A 26,549-nucleotide genomic window follows, 5' to 3' on the forward strand; every position below is an offset into this window, starting at 1 on the left:
TCTACACATTCCCTACCATTCTTAAAACCTTGCTCCTTTTAGTCCTATTCTGTCTTACCCATATTTCTCTGAATACTCTTTACCCATTGTACTCAGTAGGTTTTTTTTTACAACTGGCCATGTCCCACTGAGGCAGGGTGACCTAAAAACAAAAACGAAAGTTTTTCTTTTTAAATTTAGTAATTTATGAAGGAGAAGGGGTTACTAACGCCATGTTCCTAGCAGCATTTTAGTTGCCTCTCACAACACGCATGGATTATGGAGGAAGAATTTTGTCCCACTTACCCATGGAGATTAGAGAACATAAAGAACAAGAACTATTAAGGAAATAGAAAACTCAGATGGATGCATAAATATATATGCATGTACATGCATGTGTAGTGTGACCTAAGTGTAAGTAGATGTAGCAAGATATACCTGGTATCCCTTGTGTTTATGACACAGAAAAATAGACACCAGCAATCCTACCAATGGAAATAAGTCACTGTGTCTGACTTTTTTGGGTTATCCTAGGTTCTCTACACATATGCTGCTATGTATGATAATTCTATGTAACTGTATTTGTGTATACCTGAATAAACTTACTTACTTACTTACCATCATGTAAAACAATTACAGGTTTCCATGTCACACTCGCTTGGCAGGAGAGTAGTACCTCCCTGGGTGGTTACTGTCTACCAACCTACTACCTAGGACTCAATAGGTTTCTTTCTCTATATTTCTTTCAATCTCTTTTATCCCCCTTTTTCTCTAGTTCTAAAGTACTATGCATTCTCTCTGTCAGTCCCTTTGTACCTACTCTCTTTTCATACACATATTGAACAAATTCACCAACCACTCCAAAACTACATCCTCACCTTCGTTTAATATTTCTGTCTTAATGCCATCTAACCCAAATGTACACAAATAACCTGCATATCCTTGCAATAACCTTGCATAACCTTGCAAAGGTTACAATGTGTGCTTACATTTCATAAATTGATTGGTACAAAGAAAGCCACTATCATGCCAAGGCATTTCAGGCAGACTTAACCTAATACAGTGGTGCTCTGAGTTTCGAACAGCTCCCAGCGTGAGCAATTATGTAAGTGTATTTTTGTAAATGCTTTTGTAAGTATATTTTTGGGGGTCTGAAATGGACTATTCTAATTTACATTATTCCTTATAGGAATAAATTCATTCAGTATCGGCACTCGAATAGCCTTCTGGAACGAATTAAGTTGGTAACTCGAGGTACCACTGTACTTAAAGACTACTTAAATCTAGACAGGTGAAGGATGGTAGATTACAAATATTCAATATTTTACTCTATTATTAATATGAAGTAGTACAATTTATGATAAAAACATAATGGCTTAATAGTTAAGGGGTAATAAAATATTTGAGAGAGTTACTTTAAATTTGGTTAGAGTTTAGCATAGTGTGGGTGGTTGTTATTGAGTTATGACATGATTTTTATGTATAGTCCTAAATTCATTTGTGGTCAGGGGATCTCTTGCTGTTTTGGGCAAAGAGTTCTAGATCTTCAGGCCCTTCATATGCAAAGCATTTTCGCACAGTGTGAGACGGACACGAGGGATGTCAGAAAGTGTTTTGCGCCTCATGTTATGCCTGTGTGTTTTGTTAAAGCTGTCTAGGAGAAGTTTGAGTGGCGGATTATAGTAGGCACAATAATTAGTGTGTATATTTTATATATTAAGTAAATTCAAGCTTTTGAAGAGTGGTGGGGTGTGTTGTCTGGTGCAGGAGTTTGTGATCATCCGCATTGCCCGCTGCTTTTTGTTGGGTTATTAACCCTTTCACTGTTGAAACCTCTGCTTACAAACTTGCTCTCAGTGTCGAAGAATTCTCAAAAAAAAAAATTCTTATGAAATGATAAAGAATCTTTTTCCAATGGTAATGACACCAAAAGTATGAAATTTGATGGAAAACTTACAGAATTACACTCTTGCGAAGTTAGCGGTCTTGGCGATATATACGCATTGGAGATTTCGCCCACTTTGAGCCCTACTTTTGGCCATTTCCATTGTTCCTGTCAACTAAACTCATAGCTATTTCACTAGAACTACATTCGTTCTATCAACTGAGTACAAGAAACCAACCATTCACCGATTTCAACTACCCAATAAAGTAGTCAGAAATTGGCAATTTGGCCAATTTCACACAAATTTCAAAACATGCCAATTTCAAAATAGGGTCTGGAATAAACAAAGCAGACATTGCTGGCACTACAATAACATTTTCTCTGTTCATTAGTCATGTCTCCATGCCCCTCTTATATTACTTTTGCTTTCCATTTTGAATTTTTATTCACACAAAAAATAGAAGATTTACCATTATGCATACTACTGCATAACAGTAATGTTTTAAGCCAAATACAAGGTCGGAGTTTTATTTTCTCATTATGCACTGCGTGCTGCAGGATTTTTTTTATTCTGCGCACACTGACCACTCAGACCTATTCTCTCATATGTAGGTCTACCAGCTTTTTCCCACTAGAATTTTGGTGTAATACTACAGCACCAACACTGGCTTGTAAGTCGTAGTACTACAGCACCAACAGTGAAAGGGTTAATACTTGTTGCTGTGTCCTTTACGTTTAATCACCTCCCTCAGCCATGTAGGAAGATTCTCACACAAATTCTTGAGGGTTTGGGGAGGTATATTATTCCATGCCTCATGTAGAGCAGCCTCCAGCTGTGGGATGGAACTGATATCCTTGCCCAGTAAACTTCATTTCACTATTGACCAGAGGTTCTCAATAAGGTTTAGGTCTGGAGGAATTGCCTGGCCAGTCATTAAAGAACCTCACTTCACAGTCCTAAAGCACTGAGCTACAGGTTTTGTGGTATGACATGGTGCACCATCCTGCATAAAAATTGTAGCCCCCACACTTGTCAAATGCCTCAGGTAAATTGTCACACAACAACTCCAGGTAATTATACTGGTTCATATACTGGTTTTTGGGAAGCACAATGAGTTCACCAACACTGAGCACTGAAACATCCCCAAACCATGAGTGAATCTGGGTGTTTGGTAGTCCCACAGGTGTAGAGTGGGTCTAGCGGGTCACTACCTCTGGGTCGGTACACGTGTCCCCCACTGTTACAGGTGGCGGTGAAGGTTGCTTCATCACTCCAAAGTATTTCAGAACACTGTTGAGGATTCCAGTGAAAATATTTCTTTGCATAATCCAGCCTACATTTCTTCTGTGGCTTGGAGAGGATCCGTTTCTTAACCTGGTGGTGACTACTGTAGCCCAGTTCTGACACACCTGTTAACAGTTCTCAGAGACACCTCTGAGAGAAGATGTGGGTTCTTTTCTTTCAATTCTTTAGCAGTTATCTTTGGTGTACTCTTTAACTGCTTCTTTAACACAGTTAAGGTACGAACAGATGTCTTCTTCAAGGGGCCAGGCCAAGGTTTGGCAGATGGTAACTCGACACTGGCACCAGCCTTGAAACTTTGCACCCTGTTCCTCACTGAACACTCATACACACACTCCACTATTTCTTTCGTCTGGTGCCCAGCTTTGTAAAGCCCTATGATTTGAGCTATAATTTCAGGTGTTAAAGACTTCTTTTTACCCATAATCAAACATGTATAGCCCCAGAACCAAAGGGAACACTGGACAAAATATGGGGCGGATGAGAGACAAAAGTGCAATGCTTCCTCTCACTCTCACCATGGTAGCCACATGAGCACTGAGGAGTCACTGTGGAGTGTGGAGGCAGGCCTTGATGTCATGCTAATGGCTGCTACCTGGCATAATGCAGTAACAAAAAAAAAAAACCTTTATGGTAGGCCTTTGATTTTTGTCACGGCATTATACCGGGACGCTCACCCATCATAATGCCATGACTAGCACTGGAGTACTGATCCAGATATGATCAAGTAGTGAGGCAGTTGTCTCTGTGATTCTAGCGGCGTCAAATTTAGCACGAGAAGGCTGGTAGGCCTACATCTGAGAGAATGGGTCTGGGTAGTCAGTGTGCACACTATAGAAAAAATATGGATGCCCGCATGGCATTGTGGGAACTCCGCCAAAGTAGCTTTGTTCATCGTGCCTGGAGGCAAGGAAGCTCTCACTCTCCACTCACTCTCCGGGCAAATTCTGACTCTCCTCTTCACAACTTACAGTTCTAAGACTGATGGAAGTGGAGCTGAAGAGGAATTCTATGGTTTTGAACCATATGGTACATTGGTGCCATGTCATACAATGGTATCATATGGTACAATGTGCCATATGGTACATTGTACCATATGGTACATTATATCATATGGTACATTATACCATATAGTACAGGGTACAGGAACCCTAATGGAAATAAGTCTGTCTGACTTTTTTGGGTTATCCTAGGTTCTCCAAACATATGCTGCTAAGTATAATATTCTATGTAACTTTATTTGTATATACCTAAATAAACTTACTTACGATGCCACATGCACTTGAGTAAGTTTATTCAGGTGTACAGAAATACAATTACATGGATTATTATACATAGCATATGTATAAAATCCTAGGATAACCCAAAAAAGTCAGGGTGACTTATTTCCACAGGGATCCTTGTATCTGTACCATATGGTGTCCTGTACTGTATGGCACCCTGTGCCATATGGTACCCTGTGCCATATGGTACCCTGTGCCATATGGTACCCTGTACCATATGGTACCCTGCACAATATAGTACCCTGCACCATATGTTTTCCTGTACTGCATGGTACCCTATGCCATATAGTACAATGTACCATATGGTACCCTGTAACATATACCGTGTACCATATGGTCAATAGGTGGTGGTGGTGGTGGTGGTGGTACGGGACACCAGCCAAGACCGAGTGAGTGGCGATGCAAGCTAGCTACTGACTCAGCAGTTTCCAAGACAAAGCGCTTTGTCATCCACCTCAAGGAACATGTCGAGTTCTTGTACATTTGTAAATATATAATAGAACATTACTAATATACAACATTTTTGCATATTTTTGTTGTAAACAATTATTGTAAAGAAAATAATGATGAAAATATAAGTGTGCTTATTGTGTTGAATACAACAGTACCATATAGTACCATATGGCACAATGAACCATATGGTATCATTGTATTATATGGTACCATTGTATTATATGGTACCATTGTACCAAATGGTGCCATTGTACCATATTCTACCATATGGTACAGTGGTACTATATGATACAATGGTACTATATAGTATATGGTACAATGAACCATATGGTGTCATTGTACTATATGGTACAATGTACCATATGGTACCATTGCACCATATGGTACCATTATACCATATGGTACCACTGTACCAAATGGTACCACTGTACCAAATGGTGCCATTGTACCATATTCTACCATTCTACCATATGGTACCATTGTATCATGTGCCATTGTACCATATTGTACCATATGGTATCATTGCACCCTATGACACCATTGTACCATATGGTACTATATGGTTTCGTTGTATTCAACACAATAACCGCACTAATATTTTCATCATTTTGTTTACAATAAACTTGTAAACAAGTTTTGTAAGTAATATAATGATAAACAAATTAGTGCAGGTGTTGTGTTGAATACAATGAGTGTACACTTATACAACATACATTATATTGGTCTCACAGGCCACAAATGTTACTAGAAAAAGAAAAAAATTAGGAAAGAAAAGAAAAAAAGTATAAAAAACGTGAAATAAAAAAATGCGATTTTGCGGAAGTCACTGATGTTGCCGCCACCTGGTCATTTTGGGTCAACTTCCTGCCGCTGTATCTCGGTAAGTACTGATCAGAATTTTTTTTTTGTTTTATTACCTTCACAAAAATATTATCTTTAATTCTGTAAGAATTTTTTTTTTTTTTTTTTCAAAATTTCTTGGACACTGGGGCATCCCTTCAGATTTTGGCCTTGGACCTTGAAAGGGTTAAGTTTTTGGATGTGAATTTGGCAAATATATGTTCACCATATTTACCCCTGGTGCAACTAGATATACAGTGGACCCCCAGTACTCGATATTAATCCGTTCCTGAGAGCTCATCGAATACCGAAAATATCGAAAAGCGAATAAATTTTCCCCATAAGAAATAATGAAAATCAAATTAGTCCGTGCAAGACACCCAAAAGTATGAAAAAATTTTTTTTACCACATGAAATAATAAGTTTAATGCAATAGAATAAATACAATAACAATAGAATAATAACAATAGAATAATTGACACTTACCTTTAATGAAGATCTGGTGATGATTGATGGGATGGGAGGAGGGGAGAGTGTCGAAGTTGTTACTGTTTAGAAGGGGAATCCCCTTCCATTAGGACTTGAGGTAGCAAGTCCTTTTTCGGGGTTACTTTCCTTCTTCTTTTAATGCCACTAGGACCAGCTTGAGAGTCACTGGACCTCTGTCCCCATTCCTTTAAGATTTGTCTAAAATGGGCCATAACATTGTCATTGTAATAGTCACCAGCACAGCTTGCAATTGCTGTGTTAGGGTGATTTTCATCCATAAAGGTTTGCAGTTCAACCCACTTTGCACACATTTCCTTAACTTTTGAAGTAGGCACAATGGATTCCACAACTGGCATAGGCTTCTCAGGGTTAGCCCCAAACCCTTCAAAATCTTTCTTAATTTCCATACTAATTCTTACCCTTTTTACCACAGGGTTGGCACTAGAAGCTTTCTTGGGGCCCATGGTGACTTATTTTGCAGAAACAAGCACCAAAAACAGTGATAATATGGAATGTACCGAATGTATCCTTAGATGCGCGCACACTGCCTGGCTTGTAAACACTGGCACACATGGGGTAGTTCAGGCCACACGTGGACACGTCTCGTACAAATCGCATCGAATACTGGGTTTTCGATCGGATACCAAGGTGAAATTTTGCGTTAAAACGCATCGAATACCGGATTTATCGGATACCAATGCCATCAAATACCGGGGGTCCACTGTAATACATTTTAGTTCATTAGAGTAGTAGATAGCAGTGCCTCCTCCTCCTGCAGTGTGACTTTGTAAATAGTCCAAGTCAGACTGAAACGTCGTCATGAGCTCCTTTCTCCTATGTTCGGGTTATTTGTGTATTGTTCCAGTAACGGTAATGTGCCTTTTTGTTCTTTAACCCAACTGATTTACCCCTCTCATTCTATCCACTGTCTCATGCACCTCTCCCACACTCATATCTGACTCCTCCTCACTCCTAAAAGGTTTTGTAAATAAATGCAAGAAATTGCTGCCCCTCTCTCTTTCCATCAACATTCAACAACTCTAAGTATTCACTACATCTTTCCAGTACCTCTGCTTCTGCTTGTATCATCACTTAATAGGGAACACTATGCAATGTGTGGACTACAGCATAGACCTTCAGCAGCTAATGCTTCTGTTTTAATGTAATTCATTTACAGTGCATAAGCTGTATAAACTCTTACTTGAAGCTTAAAAGGGAGCTTGCTTTGAGATATCAGGGTAGTGTACATCATTCTGTTAGCTATCCTTAGTTACCAGATTTAAGATTAGTGGTTGAATGGTTCACTGAAGCATTATCAGATTTGTTTGTGTGGCTTAATGATGTAAATTTCCATTCAGAAAGATGCTGACCATGGTGATAGCATGAAAACATGCCATTATCTCTCAAGTACTGATTCTGAGGATGGCTTTTACTTCAGTAACACTTTAAAAGGTGCAGTTTTTTCTTCCTAAAAATTATCCAATGAAGGGCAAGCAAAAAAAAAAAAAATCTTCTTGGGTCACAGTGAAGAAAAATAAAAATAAAACTATACTTGTGATAAGCTTAAAGTCAAACTTCTTAAACTTTATGATCAAACAGGTGTATTTCCTTTTCAGCAGAGAGCCAAGAAATCAATGTCAAAACCAAAATCATCAGTAACAGCAGTAGCAGCAGCATCAGGGGCAGCTGTTACAACAGCCACAACAGCAACTGTAGTAACTACAGTAACAGCTTCAGGAACCACAGCATCCAATTCAGGAATTATTTTACAGTCAATGCCAGTGTCAAGTAACCGGCCTGGGCGACCCAAGAAATTAGACATAAATACCAGGTGAGTGGATCAAGGTGAGGGTGTGGGTGATGGGGGAAATGAAGGGAAATGAATGAATGAATGTTGTATTTGTGCACCACTGCAAAGACAGTGATAATGTGAATAATGGCGAAAGTGCTTTCTTTTTTTTTTTGGGGGGGGGGGTCACCCTGCCTCAGTGGGAGATGGCCAGCATGTTAAAAATAATAATATAGAGATAGATAATGTGCTGTATATTCTAAAATATTGTATCTTTCTAGGGACACTGCTTCAGTGAGCTTTTCTGGCATGGTGCTACAGCCTCAGAACCAACCTCCCATTCAGGTCCAGTCCAGTTCTGCAACCATCTGGCCATCAGGGACAATTACTGCTCAGCCAGTTTCTTCTCTGGCACCAGTGGCTCCAAGTCTTGTTGTTACAAATGTGATACAGCCACAGCAACAGGTTTTTGGGCTCTGTGCAATTCAGTCGGTAAACCCTCGGAAGTCACCACCCTCGTATTCTGAACACCAGTTGAGGGCTGCGGGTCTGCCACACAACCAGGGGGTTGATTTCATTAAACAGGCAAATGCAAGTCGGTTGAGAATGGTTTCAGCAGGTAATCAACCTCAGCAGTTGCAAGTCATTACAACACAATCAAATCAGCATGATATCCCAGTGTCCTTACAACAGCAACCGCAGTCTCAGCAGGTGACTGTACAGCTGCAGGCACAGCAAACTGATAATCCTGCATTAAAGCAGTTTATGCAGCAGAATCACATGCAGCAACTGCTTTTGCATCAACAAAAGCCAGTACAGCAGCATTCCAACACTACTAGGCAAGGTATACTTTGTAGAAGTTTTCTCAGCCTTTTAGGTACAGTAGGGCATCATTTTACAGCATTCCGCTAATACGGACATTTCAACTTATAACCAAAACTCGATATTCGGCTCCCCCCACCTGACTTTCTAAATACGGTCACCACATCTTACATAGTTTACATCCTCCGAGAGCACCGTGTCTCTCCATTGTGTCTGAAAACTTTCCCAAATTTCAAGTGTTTTAAAGTTATTTCATGTTTTATATATACAGTGGACCCTCCCTTTTTGTCGATCTCTTTTATCGCCAATTTCTGTTTCGTCGAGTTTTTTCATCAAAATATTGGTTACGTTTTCATTGATATCCTCTGTTTTCATCGATGGTATGGAACCTGTCCAGTGCCCAGAGCGCACACAAAGCTGCCTCCCACACGCATTCTGAGGCAGTGTCGTGTTGTTTCTCGGTGAGTGAACATATCCTGCACTGTCATATGAAACATTTCATAATAATCCATTGTTTTTGGCACTTGTTTATTGTGAGTGACTGCTAAATAAGCCACCATGGGCCCAAAGAAAGCTGCTAGTGAGAGCCCTTTGGTGAAGAATGTGAGGAATACTGTAGAATTAAAGACAAAGATTGTAGAAAAAGACGAAAGTGGTGGTGATAGAGGGTGGTAGTGATGGTGGTAGAGGGTGGTAGTGATGGTAGTAGAGGGTGGTATTGATGGTTTTAGAGGGTGGTTGTGATGGTGGTAGAGGGTGGTAGTGATGGTGGTAGAGGGTGGTAGTGGTGGTGGTAGAGGGTAGTTGTGATTATGTTAGAGGGTGGTTGTAATGGTGGTACAGGGTGGTAGAGGGTGGTTGTGATGGTGGTAGAGAGTGGTAGTGATGGTGGTAGAGGGTGGTAGTGATGGTGGTAGAGGGTGGTAGTGATGGTAGTAGAGGGTGGTATTGATGGTTTTAGAGGGTGGTTGTGATGGTGGTAGAGGGTGGTAGTGATGGTGGTAGAGGGTGGTAGTGGTGGTGGTAGAGGGTAGTTGTGATTATGTTAGAGGGTGGTTGTAATGGTGGTACAGGGTGGTAGAGGGTGGTTGTGATGGTGTTAGAGGGTGGTTGTGATGGTGGTAGAGGGTAGTTGTGATGGTGGTAGAGAGTGGTAGTGATGATGGTAGAGGGTGGTAGTGATGGGGGTAGAAGTTGGTTGTAATGGTGGTAGTGATGGTGGTAGAGGGTGGTAGTGATGGTGGTAGAGGGTGGTTGTAATGGTGGTAGAGAGTGATAGTGATGGTGGTAGTGTGATAGTGGTTGTGGTGGTGGTAGAGGATGGTTGTGATGGTGGTAGAGGGTGGTTGTGATGGTGTTAGAGGGTGGTTGTGATGGTGGTAGATGGTGGTAGTGGTAGAGGGTAGTAGTGAGGGGGGTAGAGGGTGATTGTAATGGTGGTAGTGATGGTGGTAGAGGGTGGTAGTGGTTTTGGTGGTGGTAGAGGGTGGTAGTGGTTTTGGTTGTGGTAGAGGGTGGTTATGATGGTGGTAGAAGGTGGTAGTGATAGTGGTAGAGGGTGGTAGTGATGGTGGTAGAAGGTGGTAGTGATTTGTGCAATGTGGAATAGGGTGCAAACATTTATGGAGGAATCACAATACCATGTCCCATTTTAGGGAAATTTTAAAGAGATGCCAGAAACAGAGCTCTCTGGACCAATTTTTTTGTGCAACAGGGGTCCAGTGACTTTCAAGCTGGTCCAGTGGCATTAAAAAACAAAGAAGGAAAGTGACCCCAGATAAGGGCTTGGTACCTAGAGTCCTTATGGAGAGGGGGATTCCCCCATCCAAAGAATAACCTCTCTTCCCTCTCCCCTCCTCTCTGTCTTCCATCCACCAATAACAGTCTTCAATAAAGGTAAGAGCCATGTTGAAAGTTCATTCTTTTGTGCATGTAAATCTATCTTTAAGGTAAAAAATTTTTTTTTTTTTGGTAATACTTCTGGGTGTCTGGAATGTATTAATTGGATTTACATTATTTTTTATGGGGAAAATGGTTTCAGTTTTTGCCGATTTCCGTTTTCGCCGACCTCTCTGGAATGGATTAAACACGAAAACAGAGGGTTCACTGTGCTCTGATAATTATACTTATGTGTCTCTGTACCTAAATAAAGTCACTAAGAATGTCTTATTAGTCTTGAGGATGCCATATTAATAATAATAATAATATTAATACACAATAATAATAACTGTGATATGTTTTTCAAAATTATATAATAAACATGCTACTTAACATATGAACATGGTAAATACACCTCACAGAATAAAGTAACATAAATATTAGATGTTAGGTGTAGATGAACATGTATAACCAGACGCCAGAGACCATAACAAGACGCGTTCGTCTGGTCATGGTCTCTCTCCTCTCTCATTTACTTGTTCTCTCTCTCATTTATTTGTTGTACCTCATTTACTCACCTCTCACCCTACATTAAGACTACAAATATTTTAAGGTTAGTAATGAGTGTACTGTATATGCATTTTATCGCTCTAGGGCGCTTTAAATGTTGTAGTACGTATATTACTTGTGGGTGGGGTGGCCTGGCTGGTTACCATACCTCCCACACCTGACTTCCTACAAATAAATACTACTCACCTTTCACCCTACATTAACCCTTTGACTGTTTCAGACGTATATATACATCTTACAAGCCAGTGTTTCGGACGTATATATACTCAGTAATTCTAGCGACTTCAGATCAAGCAGGAAAAAGCTGGTAGGCCTACATGTGGAAGAATGGGTCTGTGTGGTCAGTGTGTACTGTATAAGAAAATCCTGCAGCACGCAGTGCACAATGAGAGAAAAAAAACTCCGACCGTGTTTTTGGATTAAAACGCCGACTTTGAGGTGTATTTTCCTATAGTATTTATGGTTGTATTCTCATTTTCTTGGTCTCATTTGATAGAATGGAAAACACATTACAGAAATAGAGATGATATTGATTAGTTTCACAATGAAAACGACCTTGAAATTGAGCTCAAAGTAACGGAAATGTTCGAGTTTTACCAATGTTCAAGAGTAAACAAATCACACCACACGTCCAATACACGTCAACTTGGGAGTCTGATATTCTTTCACTAGTGCACTGATATTATTTATACTATTTTTACAATAATGCAGTAGTCTGCATAACAGTAAATCTTCTATTTTTTGTGTGAATAATAAAATAAAAATAGACAGCAAGAGTAATATAAGAGGGGCCTGGAGATGTGACTAATGAACAGAGGATATTATTTTAGTGCCAAGAGTGTCTTTTAGTGCCAAGAGTGTCTGCATTGTTTACTCTGGACCCTATTTTGAAATTGGCATCTTTTTTAATTTGCGTGAAATTGGCCAAATTGCCAATTTCTGACCACTTTATTGGGTAGTTGAAATCAGTAAATGGGTGGTTGTACTCATTTGATAGAAAAAATGGAGTTCTAAAGAAATAGCTGTGAGTTTGGTCGACTGGAACAATGGAATTGGCCAAAAAAAGGTCTCAAAGTTGGTGAAATTGCCAATGCATATATATCGCCGAGATCACTAACTTTACGGTAGCATAATTCCGTAAGTTTTCGATCAGATTTCGTACTTTTGGTGTCATTACCATTGGGAAAAGATTATCATCTCATAAGAAAAATAAAATTTTTTGTTTTTCAAAAAATTTTTGACATCAGGAGACACTTCAGGATTTGTGGTTGTGACAGTCAAAGGGTTAAAATTACAAATATTTAAGTTATGTACTGTGTTGCGAATAAGAAATTTTTTAAAGAACGTCAGAACGTGGCCTGTTACCATTCATTTCTTATGCAACAAGATTTTTGGATCCGAGTTATTTAAAGTTGTTTTAGAGTCTAGGGGAAATAATTTCAACTGGGAAACTCCATAGAATAATATTCAAATTTATTAAAGTATTTAAATACAATACTTTATCTTGTCTTTGTAGTTAATGTAACTTAATACTTTGTACAATAAATTTACCATATACATTTAGTTCAAAATCATGGAAATGTCACATTAATAAGGAAGTTTAATTATTCTTCCTGTAATTCAGTTTTCAATAACATTTACGTCTTTGTCTTAACAAGACTGTAAACTCAAAATACAAAAGGTACAAGATTTAACAAGACCTTTGAATCTGGCCGTAAAGTATCTCTATGGATTACTGAACTGACCAAGAATATAAATATCAAAAGAATCTTTCAGAGCAATGAGGAACAAAGTGAGTCAGCTCTAGAGTCCAATTCTCAAAACCATTCAAACTGTACACCGTAAGAGCCAATATACGATCAGTTGTCAGGGCTAGAGCAGGGAGCAGACTGACTACTTGCCAGTCTGTTGACGTGTCGTCAGGTTGGATCAGCTGACCCACGTCAGCCAGCCGGACATAAACAATTGAACAATTCACCGGGTAGTTCCGAGACTTAAACTCTATATACGCAAGAAATCCTACCTAACAATAATACTAAAATAATAGTGATAATAACAAAATAGTGATAATAACGATAATAGTGATAATAGTGATAATAACGATAATACCATGGTATTTTTTATATTAAAGATAATAATATAACGCCAAAAGTCTGTATTTTAGCTATAAACGGGGACTTTCGCGCTATAATATTAAGTGATGAACATATTCTCTTACAATAGTTAAATAACGCAGGATGACCAATTTCGAAGATATAACAACTGTTATATGCATTTCATTGCTCTGGGGTGCTTTAACCCTTTGACTGTTTTGATCGTATATATATGTCTTACGAGGTACCGTGTTTGACGTATATATACTACTCAAATTCTAGCGGCTTCAAATCAAGCAGGAGAAAGCTGGTAGGCCCACATGTGAGAGAATGGGTCTGTGTGGTCAGTGTGCACCATATAAAAAAAATCCTGGAGCACGCAGTGTATAATGAGAAAAAAAAAACTCCTACCGTTTTTTTTAATTAAAATGCCGACTTTGTGGTCTATTTTGTATAGTATTTATGGTTGTATTCTCGTTTTCTTGGTCTCACTTGATAGAATGGAAAACATATTATAGAAATAGAGGTGATTTTGGTTGGTTTTACTATAAAAAGAACCTGGAAATGGAGCTCAAAATAGGGGAAATGTTTGATCTTTGCCGATGTTCAAAAGTAAACAAATGATGTCATTGTCCAATAAATGTCCAGGTAGCAATTCTTATATGCAGTCATAAATGGATTGACATTATTTGTACAACTATTACAATATTGCAGTAGTCTGCATAACAGTAACTCTTCTATTTTTTGTTTGAATAAAAATTCAAAATAGAAAGCAAGAGTAATATCAGAGGGGCCTCGAGATGTGACTGATGAACAAAGAAAATGTTATTTTAGAGCCAGGAATGTCTGCATTGTTCTTTCTGGACCTTATTTTGAAATTGTCATATTTTTTAATTTTCGTGAAATTGGGCAAATTGCAAATTTCTGACCACGTTATTGGGTAGTTGAAATCAGTAAATGGGCAGTTTCTTGTACTCAATCGATAGAAGAAATGGAGTTCTAAAGAAATAGCTATGAGTTTGGTTGACTGGAACAATGGAATTAGCCGAAAATAGGGCTCAAAGTGGGTGAAATTGCCAATTTGTAAATATTGCCGAGGTCGCTAACTTCGCGAGAGCGTAATTTCGTCAGTTTTTCATCAAATTTTGTTTTTTTTTTGGTGTCATTACAATCGGGAAAAGATTCTCTATCATTTCATAAGAAATAATTTTTTTTTTTAAATTTTGCGACACCAGGAGACACCTCAGGATTGGGGGTTGCGACAGTCAAGGGGTTAAATGTCGTAGTATATTATGTGTGGGTGGGTTGGCCTGGCTGGCTACCATACCTCCCACATGTGACTTCTTACAATAAATACGTACTACTCACCTCTCACCTTACATTAAGACTACAAATATTTTAGGGTATGTAATGAGTGTACTGTGTGTGTATTTTACTTTTTAATGGTTTTGATGCCTAGTTCTATTGCTAACTTAATATATGCTAGTGTAAACTTGTTATCTGGCATTTATATGCATTTGCAGGTGGAAAAAAATGGTGTTCTGCTTTCCTGCGATGTCCGCTTTCTGATGGTAGCCTGGAGCCTAACCTGCTGTGTAAGTGGGGCCTTGCTGTATAAGTATACAACTAATAATTATGTAAGCTACACACATGATTGTGAGAGATATAGAAAAAATGAATTAACAGGAGAAAATAGATGTCACAGTAGGGATATAGATGAAAGTTTGGACGTATAGAACGAAGTACCGTACATATCTTGTAATAAATCTGTTAATGTTTAACACATTTCTTGTGGCTTGTTAAGGATGTCCACAAAATTTTACGTTGGCATGCACGGAAAAAGAAAAAAAATTGAATCCTTCGTACTATTGCAGCAGAGCAAACACATCTGTCATCAGAATCACTTCAAGGCTACTTTTATACTTGACTAACTAGTTTTAAAGGGAAGGTATATAATCTCATAAAAAATGTTGTGGTAGATCCTCATATTACATAGATTTATTTGGCACATTTTGCTTATTACACTACTGAAAAATTGCGGCATAATTTTATACAACACTTTGTAAAATTAACTTAACACGGTTTGGTTTGTGGGAGGGGAAAAAATTGGAGCATCACCCATGGGATATTCCCCTAGCTCAGTCCACCACCTGGCTGTGGATGAGGCCACTGTCTCCACTGGAAAGTCCTGCCACCCCACCACCCATGTCCCAGCCTTCCATTCATACTCATCTAGGACCATTCTCTTCAAGGAGCTAGCTGTGTTTGTGGATTGTGTTTTGATATTTTAATTACCATATCTTGTATCTGCTAAGCAATCATAGCATCCAGTAGGCACACAAGTGTTGCTGAAAATGGCAAGAAAATCGAGTTTGCGTAATGAATAACCCAGGATGTAGTCTCATGAAAAGAATGACACATAGATTACAAAAAGTAAATAAAATGGAAAGCCTATTGCTTCAGTGGATTGAACAAAAAACAAAAGAAAGGTGCACCACTTAATTTCATATTAATTAGGGAAAAGGCCTTACATTTGTTTAAAGCAGTGTGTGATAAGGAAGGATGACCTGAAAAAGTATGTGTGTTTAGCTCTGACTGGTTCCACAACTTTAAGTTGTGTAATAACGTACCTAATGTTAAGTTATCTGGTGAGAGTGCTTCTGCTGATCATACAGCAGCAAGTAATTTCCCTGCTGAATTTCAGGAAATTATTTCTGAGGGTGGCTATGAACCACGTTAGGTGTTTAATGCTAACGAGACAAGTGCTTTTTGGAAGAAAATGCCAACTAGAACTTATATCAGTCAGCAAGAGAAAAGTGCACCAGGCTTCAAGGCAGCAAAGAATCGCTTCACCTTGCTCCTTTGCGGTAATGTGTCAGGTGATTTCAAGTGTAAGCCCATGGTTATTTACTGCTCTAAGAATCCTTGTGCTTTGAAAGTTGTAGATAAAAACACCTTACCAATAATTTGGAGGTCAACCAGTCAGCATGGATGATAGAAGAAATATTTATTGACTGGTTGAACCCTTTCACTGTCGGTAATGGATAGATACAGCTTACAGGCCAGTGTCGGTAACATATTAAAACACCAAAATTCTAGCTGCTTCAAATCTAGCAGGAGAAAGCTGGTAGACCTACATGTGAGAGAATGGGAGTGCGTGGTCAGTGTGCACAGTATAAAAAAATCGGGGAGGCCACAGTGCATTGTGGGAGTGCTAATTCAGTACCCTTGTTCACCCATGCCTAGCGGTAAGGAATACCTCACTCCCTGGAGAATTGAGAGACTTCTCTTCCCAAGTGATAATTCTAACAAGTGTCATTGAAGATGAATCTCATGGTCTTGAGGAGTTTGTAACTGAAAGCAATGCCCAGGATACCAGAAATAGTGCTGAAAAACCCAAGCGACTATCAGCTTTCCACCTCAGTTGTACCACAGCGAAAGAGGAAACTCATATTTTCCCATGTCTCAAAGAATAAGTAAGTTTATTCGGGTATACACAAATACAGTTACGTAGTTTATCATACACAGCAGCATGTGTGTAGATTACCTAGGAAAACCCAAAAAAGTCAAAGTGACTTATTTCCGTGTGGGTGGTGGGAAGACAGCATGGTTGGTGGGGAAGACAGTGTGGGTCATGGGGAAGACAGCATGGGTGGTCTGGAAAGCAGTGTGGGTTTATGTAAACATGTTTTGTAAACAATATAATGATGACAATATTTGTGCTGTTATTGTGTTGCATACAATGGGTGGATATATATATATATATATATATATATATATATATGTCGTGCCGAATAGGCAGAACTTGCGATCTTGGCTTAAATAGCAACGCTCATCTTGCCATATAGGGCAAGTGAAATTTTGTGTATGCAATAATTTCGCCAAAATCATTCTGAACCTAAAGAAAAAAATATATTTCACTGTGTTTGTTTAGTATTAAATTACTGTAAACAAATCTAAAATATATTTAGTTGGGTTGGGCTAAAATAAATTGTTCTTGTTATAATAAGGTTAGGTAGGTTTTCTAAGTTCCTTTTGGTGCAAAATTATAAATTTTTACATCAACATTAATGAAAAAAATATATCTTTAAACGTATAAGAGAAAGTTTTAGAAAGGACTTAATTTTAAATGAGTTCTTGCTAATTGACCAGTTTTACATATATGGCACGACATATATATATATATAATATATATATATATATATATATATATATATATATATATGTATATATACATATATATATATATATATATAATTATATATATAAATAATTATATATATATATACATATATATATATATATATACATATACATTATGCATTATATTGGTCTCACAGGCCACAAAAGTTACTTGAAAAAAATAAAATATTAGACTAAACGTAAAAATAATATTACCGAGTGAGCGGCAGTCGCCGATGTTGCCGTAAGGGGTTCACTTTGTCAACTTCACGCCTCTATATCTCAGTAAGTACTGATAGGAAAAAAAAAAAGAATTCTTTTAAAACAATCAGAAAAATATTCTTAAGATTTTAGTAAGAATTTTTTTTTTTTTTTTTGGAATATTTTTCGACACTGAGAGCAAGTTTGTGATCAGGGGCTTCGACAGTGAAAGGGTTAAGCATCACTTTATTCCTGAAGTACATCAAGAACCTTGCATTCAAGGCTCTCTTCATTCTTGATAATTCCTGTGCTCATCCAGAAGCTTTGCTGGATGTGACTTCACATGTAAAAGTTGTATTTTTACCTCCAAATATAACAACTTTAATACAACCACTGGATCGGGGCGTTATAATCATTCAGGTGTAACTACACAAGAAAGATGATGAAAGAACTAGTTGCATCAATAGACTCTGACTCCAACCTGGCAGTACCAAGCTTCTGGATTGATGTATAATGTACTGTAGGGTAAAAGAAGCCAGAGATTCATTACAGAATTTATGTACACTCCAATGCAACCTTTGACTTAAGTACCAGAACCTCAACCATTTACTTCTGCTGACAGCCAACAACCATCCACATCAGCCCAGTAGGGCCACACCTTGCATCTCCACTCTCTTCACAGTCATTGACATACACCAGCAACCACAATTTAAGGTAAATCATATTATTTCTGTTGCATTTGTAGTCTTAAGCAACAAGAACAATATTATCATTTTTATTTTTGTAAGATCTGGATGTCTAAAAAAAGTTTTTGTTTTGGGGGGGGGTCCCCTATTTTTCCTGTAAGTTCTTCAGTTTACATAACACAGATTTTGATCTAACGTGGAATTTTTAGGAACGTAACTACCTTGTAATATGAAGGGTCTACTGTATATGTATATTTTTTATTAACACATTGGCCATTTCTCACCAAGGCAGTGTGACCAGAAAAGAAAAAATACTTTTATTGTCACTCCATCACTGTTTTGCCAGAGGTGTGCCGACACTACAGTTAAAAAACTGCAACATATCTCCACCCCTCCTTCAGAGTGCATGCGCTGTACTTGCCACCTCCAGGACTGAAGTCTGGCTAACCAGTTAACCTGAGTCTCTTCATAAATGTTACTTTACTGTTATTCCAATAGCACGTCAAGTCATAAGAACCGTTTTCCTCCTCTTACTCCTATCTAACATGCTCACTTATACAATACAATACAATTTTTATTTCATTGCAAGTTTACATTGAGATTCTGTAATTATAATAATGAGTTGCAGTGCAAAGAGAGCCACTATCATGCCATGGCATTATGGGCAGACTAAATGGCTTCCAGACTACTTAATTCTAGAGAAATTGATCATAGTTTAAGTTGCACATCTGTTTTTATTTAAAGCAGACAGTAAATTTACTCAAGTTACAATCTGGGGATATTACATTGGGACAATTTTAAAGTATTTTGTAGGTTGTGTATATCAATAGTAAATATTTAAGTTGTATTATTGGAAGATAATGTTGAGGGGTATGGAAGAAGTGAATGTTTTCAGATACTTGGGAGTTGACGTGTCGGCGGATGGATTTATGAAGGATGAGGTTAATCATAGAATTGATGAGGGAAAAAAGGTGAGTGGTGCGTTGAGGTATATGTGGAGTCAAAAAACGTTATCTATGGAGGCAAAGAAGGGAATGTATGAAAGTATAGTAGTACCAACACTCTTATATGGATGTGAAGCTTGGGTGGTAAATGCAGCAGCGAGGAGACGGTTGGAGGCAGTGGAGATGTCCTGTCTAAGGGCAATGTGTGGTGTAAATATTATGCAGAAAATTCAGAGTGTGGAAATTAGGAGAAGGTGTGGAGTTAATAAAAGCATTAGTCAGAGGGCAGAAGAGGGGTTGTTGAGGTGGTTTGGTCATTTAGAGAGAATGGATCAAAGTAGAATGACATGGAAAGCATATAAATCTATAGGGGAAGGAAAGAGGGGTAGGGGTCATCCTCGAAAGGGTTGGAAAGAGGGGGTAAAGGAGGTTTTGTGGGCGAGGGGCTTGGACTTCCAGCAAGCGTGCATGAGCGTGTTAGATAGGAGTGAATGGAGACGAATGATACTTGGGACCTGACGATCTGTTGGAGTGTGAGCAGGGTAATATTTAGTGAAGGGATTCAGGGAAACCGGTTATTTTCATATAGTCGGACTTGAGTTCTGGAAATGGGAAGTACAATGCCTGCACTTTAAAGGAGGGGTTTGGGATATTGGCAGTTTGGAGGGATATGTTGTGTATCTTTATATGTATATGCTTCTAAACTGTTGTATTCTGAGCACCTCTGCAAAAGCAGTGATAGTGTGTGCATGTGGTGAAAGTGTTGAATGATGATGAAAGTATTTTCTTTTTGGGGATTTTCTTTCTTTTTTTTGGGTCACCCTGCCTCGGTGGGAGACGACCGACTTGTTGAAAAAAAAAAAAAAATGTTGAGGGTTGGCAGAAGCAGTTTACAGTATGAGAATGCTACAATATGGTGTAAGGCAGCATAGTTTTCTTCAGGTATTTATACTACAATGTAGTACAGTGGACCCCCGGTTATCGGCCGTAATCCATTCCTGAAGGCCAGCCAATAACCGAATTAATATTTCCCATAAGAATTAATGGAAATACAATTAATCCATTCCGAACAAAAAACATTCACAAAAAAAAAAAAAAATTAACAATTATGTAAGTATTACATTGAAGGCTAATGCTGGCTTCTGGAAGATAGGGAAGAGGAAAGAGGGAGGAGTTAGTGTTTGGAATGGGAATCACCCTCCATAAAGACTTTAGGTAGCAGATCCTTCTCTGGGGTTACTTCCCTTCTTTGTCTTTTATTGCCACTAGGACCAGCTTGAGAGTCACTGGACCCCTGTCTCACAAAATAACTGTTCAGAGTGCTCTGTTTCTGGCATCTCTAAGATTTCCCTGAAGTGGGACAGGGTTTTGTCACTAAACATGTTGCAGATATGGCTTGTTTCAGCTTTGTCAGGGTGGTGTTTCTCTACAAAAACTTGCACCTTGGTCCACATTGCACACACCTCTTTAATCTCTGAAGAAGGCACCTCCTTCACTCCCTCTTCATCCTCCTCTGAAGCAAGTTCCTCAGCTGCAGTCTGTTGCTGTTCTTCAGTGGTTAGCTCTTCCCTGTGGTCCTCCACAACTCTTCCACATCCTCACCACTCGCCTCCAACCCCAGGGACTTCCCCAGTGCTACAATAGAGTCCACAGGGTCAGCAGGGTCAGGGTCAGCCTCAAACTCTTCAAAATCTCTCTCTTGGACACAATCTGGTCACAGTTTTCTCCAAGCAGAGTTCAAAGTCCTGGAAGTCACTCCCTCCCAAGCCTTACCTATAAGGCTTATGCAATGGAGCATAGTGAAGTGATGACTCCAGAACTGTCTTAGGCTCAACTGAGTGTCTGAGGTCACTTCAAATCACTTTTGAAACACTGCTTTTGTGTAGAGTTTTTTGAAGTTAGAAATGACCTGCTGGTCCATAGGCTGGAGGAGAGGAGTGGTGTTAGGAGGCAAGAACTTCACTGTGATGAAACTGAAGTCCCTAAACACTTGGTGCTGCAAGTCTGGAGGATGTACAGGAGCAGTGTCCAGTACCAGGAGGCACTTGAGTGGCAATTTCTTCTCCAGGAGGTATTTTTTCACACTTGGGCCAAACACATCATTAACCCACTCTTTGAAAGTTTTTCTTGTGACCCATGCCTTATGATTGGCTTTCCACATCACACACAATCTATTCTTCATGACATTGTTTTTCTTGAACACTCTGGGATTTTCTGAGTGACACACAAGTAAAGGCTTCACTTTGATATCCCCACTAGCATTACCACATAACAAAAGAGTAAGCCTGTCTTTCATAGGCTTGTGTCCTGGCAGTGCCTTTTCCTCCTGGGTAATGTAGATCCTGTTTGGCATTTTCTTCCAAAACAGGCCTGTTTCATAACAATTGAACACTTGTTGGGGTTCGAATCCTTCAGCCTTTACATTGTCCTGGAATTCATGAACATACTTTTCAGCTGCACATTTGTCAGAACTTGCAGCCTCGCCATGCCTTTCAACACTGTGTATGCCACTATGCTTCTTAAATCTATCAAACCATCCTTTGCTGGCCCTAAATTCACAAACTGCAGCACTTGTTCCAGGCATTTTTCTTTTCAAGATCCTCATGCAACTGCTTTGCCTTCTCACAAATGATTGACTCCACAGCACTGTCTCCCACTAATTCTTTTTCCTTAATCTTCTTTCTTTCAACACACCGGCCGTATCCTACCGAGGCGGGGTGGCCCAAAAGGAAAAACAAAAGTTTCTCCTTTTTTTTTTTTTTTTCAACAAGTCGGCCGTCTCCCACCGAGGCAGGGTGAGAAGAAGAGGTTACTAGCCCCTTGCTCCCGGCATTTTAGTCACCTCTTACAACACGCATGGCTTACGGAGGAAGAACTCTGTCCCACTTCCCCATGGTGATAAGAGGAAATAAACAAGAATAAGAACTAGAAAGAAAATAGAAGAAAACCCAGAGGGGTGTGTATATATATGCTTGTACATGTATTTGTAGTGTGACCTAAGTGTAAGTAGAAGTAGCAAGACGTACCTGAAATCTTGCATGTTCATGAGACAGAAAAAAGGACACCAGCAATCCTACCATCATGTAAAGCAATTACAGGCTTTCGTTTTACACTCACTTGGCAGGACGGTAGTACCTCCCTGGGCGGTTGCTGTCTACCAACGTACTGCCTAGGCTTTTTCCTTAATCCACAATAATAATAACTTTTCCATCTTTTCCATTATTGGTGGTCTTTGTTTAGTTAGAAAAGCTACTCTTTTTGCAACATTAGCGTCTTTGATTTGTTCTTTCTTTGCCAGGATGGATGTAATTGTTGATTTATTCTTGCTGTACATCCTGGCAAGTTCCTCCACCTTCATACCACTCTCAAACTTTTCTGTCACTTCACACTTAAATTCCATGGTGTTTCTCACTTTCTTTACCACAGGAACTCTACTAGAAACTTTTTTTGGAGCCATCTTTACTTATTTCAGAGTTGCACTGCAAGAAAAACCACTAAAAACAGTGGTAAATAAGCAAAATGTTTGGATGTATGAGCAGAAACTTCCTTAGCCCACCGAGAGACAAAGCCGAACTGAAGCGCTAGCTGCCCCAGCCAGCGGATGGATGCGTTCAAAATGGCTGATAACGAGCGAACGGCCGATAACCGGGTGCCAAAAAACCCGCCGATAACCGAGTTGGCCGATAACCAAACCGGCTGATAACTGGGGGTCCACTGTATTAAGTTGTGTGTGAACTTTGAGTATCTAAATTTTGAAGTGTTAAAAGATTTAGGTAACTGGGAGATCTTTTGGCAGATTTAAGTATTGAGTATTAAATATTTAGTTTAGAGTGAGTAGATGTTTTTTGAGAAGAGTCTTAAAATGATGTTCAGACCTTGTTACTTTAGTATTTACTGGTAATGAATTCCAAAATTTAGGGCCCTTTATGTGCATAGAGTTCTTACACAGTGTGATTTGGACACTGGGTACATCCCAAGGGATGTATCTGTGTCTTGTGTTATGGTCGTGCATCCTGCTAAGAATGGTGAGAAGTTTGAGTGAAGGGTTCATGTTTGAATAGTGTTCTATGTATGTAGTAGGCACAAGAATACATATGGATGTTCTTTATGGTGAGTAGTTTTAGGTTTTTGAATATTGGTGGAGTATGCTGTCTGGAGTGGGAATTTGTTATCATTCTGAATGCAGTCTTTTGCTGGGTTATTAGTGGTCTTAGGTGATTTAACCCTTAAACTGTCCACACGTAGATCTACGTACACGTGCACAGCACTCTTAACGTTGATCAACGTTTTCTTTTTCATTCCTTCAAATTTGGCGCGATAGGCCTGAGTCACCTAGGTATGAAAGAATGGGTCTGCGCACTCATTGTGTGCAGTATGAAAATATCAGGGACCACTTAGTACCTTGTGGGAGCACCAGTTAAATTGAGCGCCAGCTAGAGCAAATAGTGTGGCAGACACCAGCGATTCACTGATGTCATGTTGTATTAACACTCCCATTGTAAGAGGAAAGTAAAAGTAGGCTAGATAAATACATGAGTGGGTGTGGGTGGGTGTGAGTTGTACCTGACTAGCTTGTGCTACTAGGTCAGATGCTGTGCTCCTTCCTTCAGTGAATGTGACCTGACTAGGTGGGTCATTGGTCTAAGCCGGGGGATGACATGGACCTGCCTTACATGGGCCAGCTGGCTTGCTGGCTGGCTTTGGCTGTCTCTGTCTGTATCTGTCTATATCTCTGTCTATCTCTGTCTCTCACATGTACACATAAATACATTTGAAAGGCAAAGTGCTATACAGTGTTTGTAGATATAAGACATAAATAAACATGACACAAGCAATAACAGTGTCAGCAATCAGGGAGCCGCTCATAAACTAGAAACCAGCAGATTTATTAACCGCTCCCTGAGACAGAGACAAGCAGATGGAAAGACAGACATATAGACAGGCAGACAGAAAGACAGATAAGCAGAGCTAGACAGACAGATAAGCAGATAGACAGATAAGCAGAGCTAGACAGACAGATACAGAGATAGACATACTGATAGACAGACACAGAGACATATTTGTTTGCAACAGTGAAAACAGATAAAGCTAAGGTTCCCTGCAGCAGCTTACATTCATATATACTCCAGGCATACACAGACAGAAAGACAGATAAGCAGAGCTAGACACACAGATACAGAGATAGACAGACAGACAGACACAGAGACATATTTGTGTGCAACAGTGAAAACAAACAAAGCCAGGGTTCCCTGCAGCAGCTCACATTCATCAAATGTCACTGGCTGTCACTAGTTATCTGACATAGTCATAATACCATTCTTCAAGGAGTTTCATACTCCAGCGTGTCTAAAACATTGCTGAGACCTATAAATAATTTGTATATATTTCTAGACAATAGTAAATGACCAAGGCAGGTGAAAATGTTCACCTGTCGGAATGATTGTGACTATTCGAGTACTGTTTCAGTACTTAATATTAGTGTCAGAACAAAGATTGGCCCTGAAATCACAAGAGCTATTATAAAGTGTAATTATCAGAAAATAAAAAGTATATAAATTAACCCTTACTCTGTCCAAACATAGATCTACATTTTCACTGCCAGCACTCTGAATATTTTGAAAAATAAAGAAATCTATTTTTTTTTTAATTAAAGAGGGCAATTTTCTGTGTATTATAAGACCAAAAAAAAAAAAAATTAGGACTAGTACTTACCGAGATATAAGACCACGAAGTTAGTGCTGGATGCTCACCTGACAGCAACATCGAGTCCTGCTGCTTGCAGAAGTGTTGCTGATAAACCTTTTTTTCTCGTTTTTATTTTAATTTATATAATTTTTGTGTTCTGATAATTACAATTTATAATAGTTCTTGTGATTTCATAGCCAGTCTTTGTTCTGACAATAATATTAGGTACTGAAATAGTACTCAAATAGTCACAATTACACCAGCAGGTGTACAGTTTCACCTGTTTTGGCCATTTATTATTGTCTAGAAATATATACAAAGTATTTATAGGTCTCAGCAATGTTTTAGACATGCTGGAGTATATATGAAACTTCTTGAAGCATTGTGTTTATGATAAGTGTCGCTAAACTACTGACAGGGTAAGCAGTGGAGTGACACAATGATAGTGCACTGCTGCAGGGAACCCTGGCTTTATTTGTTTACACTGTTAAACACAAACATATATATCTGTTTATCTGTCTATCTCTGCTTATCTTTCTGTCTGCCTGTGTGTGTGTCTTTCTGTCTGCCTGTGTGTGTCTGTCTTTCTGTCTGTGTGTGTCTGTCTTTCTGTCTGCCTGTGTGTCTCAGTCTTTCTGTCTGCCTGTGTGTGTGTGTGTGTGTGTGTGTGTGTGTGTGTGTGTGTGTGTGTGTGTGTGTTTCTGTCTGCTTGTCTCAGTCTTGGAGAGTGGCTCGTAAATGAACAGGTATTACACACGATGCAGTAGTCACGTCTGATTCCTGATGAAGTGAAAATGCGTATTACTTGCCACTGAATTACCAGTCATGGATGTTATGTCTTCTATCTACAGCACTATATGGCACTTTGCCTGGAATTTTTGGGTTATCCTAGGTAATTTACATTATGTATAATAACTGTACTTATGTGTACATGTGACAGAGATATAGACAGACAGTGATATAGAGACAGAGATGTAGACAGATGGAGACAGAGATAGCCAGTGGTATAAAAAATGAAAGGATGTTGCACAAATGTTTCACATGGGTTGTTATTGTGGTTTTTGATATTTCCATGACCAGTTGTGGCCACATCCATAACTTTCCTCTTAAAAGGGGAGTGTTAATATGACATGACATCAGTGAATCCCTGGTGTTTCCCACGCTGTTTGCTCTAGCTGGAGCTCAATTGAACTGGTGCTCCCATGTTCCCACAAAGTACTAAGTGGTTCCAGATTTTTTTAATACTGCAAACACTAAGTGTTAAGACCCATTCTATACTGACCAGGCCAATCATGCCAAATCTGGAGGCAGGAAAAATAAAGCGTAGATCAACGTTTGGAGCACTAACGGTGCAAATGTAGATCTACGTTTGGACAGTTTAAGGGTTAAAATAAAAATGAGAAAATAAGGTATATCGGCAACGCTTCTGCAAGTGGCAGGACTCGATTTTACCGTCAGGTGAGCATT

General features: G+C 39.1%; 1 protein-coding gene across 4 annotated transcripts in view; it reads left to right on the plus strand.

The window, feature by feature from the left end:
• LOC128684088 (streptococcal hemagglutinin) overlaps nt 1-26,549 on the plus strand; it is a 184,911-nt gene that overhangs the window by 88,064 nt on the left and 70,298 nt on the right. For 2 of the 4 annotated variants that reach the window (XM_053770225.2, XM_070090858.1), the window contains exons 5-7: nt 7,849-8,063; nt 8,303-8,865; nt 14,908-14,979. In XM_053770225.2, coding sequence (XP_053626200.2) covers nt 7,849-8,063; nt 8,303-8,865; nt 14,908-14,979 — 850 coding nt within the window. The remainder of the gene's footprint in view (nt 1-7,848; nt 8,064-8,302; nt 8,866-14,907; nt 14,980-26,549) is intronic. The other 2 variants (XM_070090845.1, XM_070090852.1) reach the window with 2 other exon arrangements.

Source organism: Cherax quadricarinatus, chromosome 3 (genome assembly GCF_038502225.1).
Source record: "Cherax quadricarinatus isolate ZL_2023a chromosome 3, ASM3850222v1, whole genome shotgun sequence".
In the NCBI taxonomy this organism is placed as follows: Eukaryota; Metazoa; Arthropoda; class Malacostraca; order Decapoda; family Parastacidae; genus Cherax; species Cherax quadricarinatus.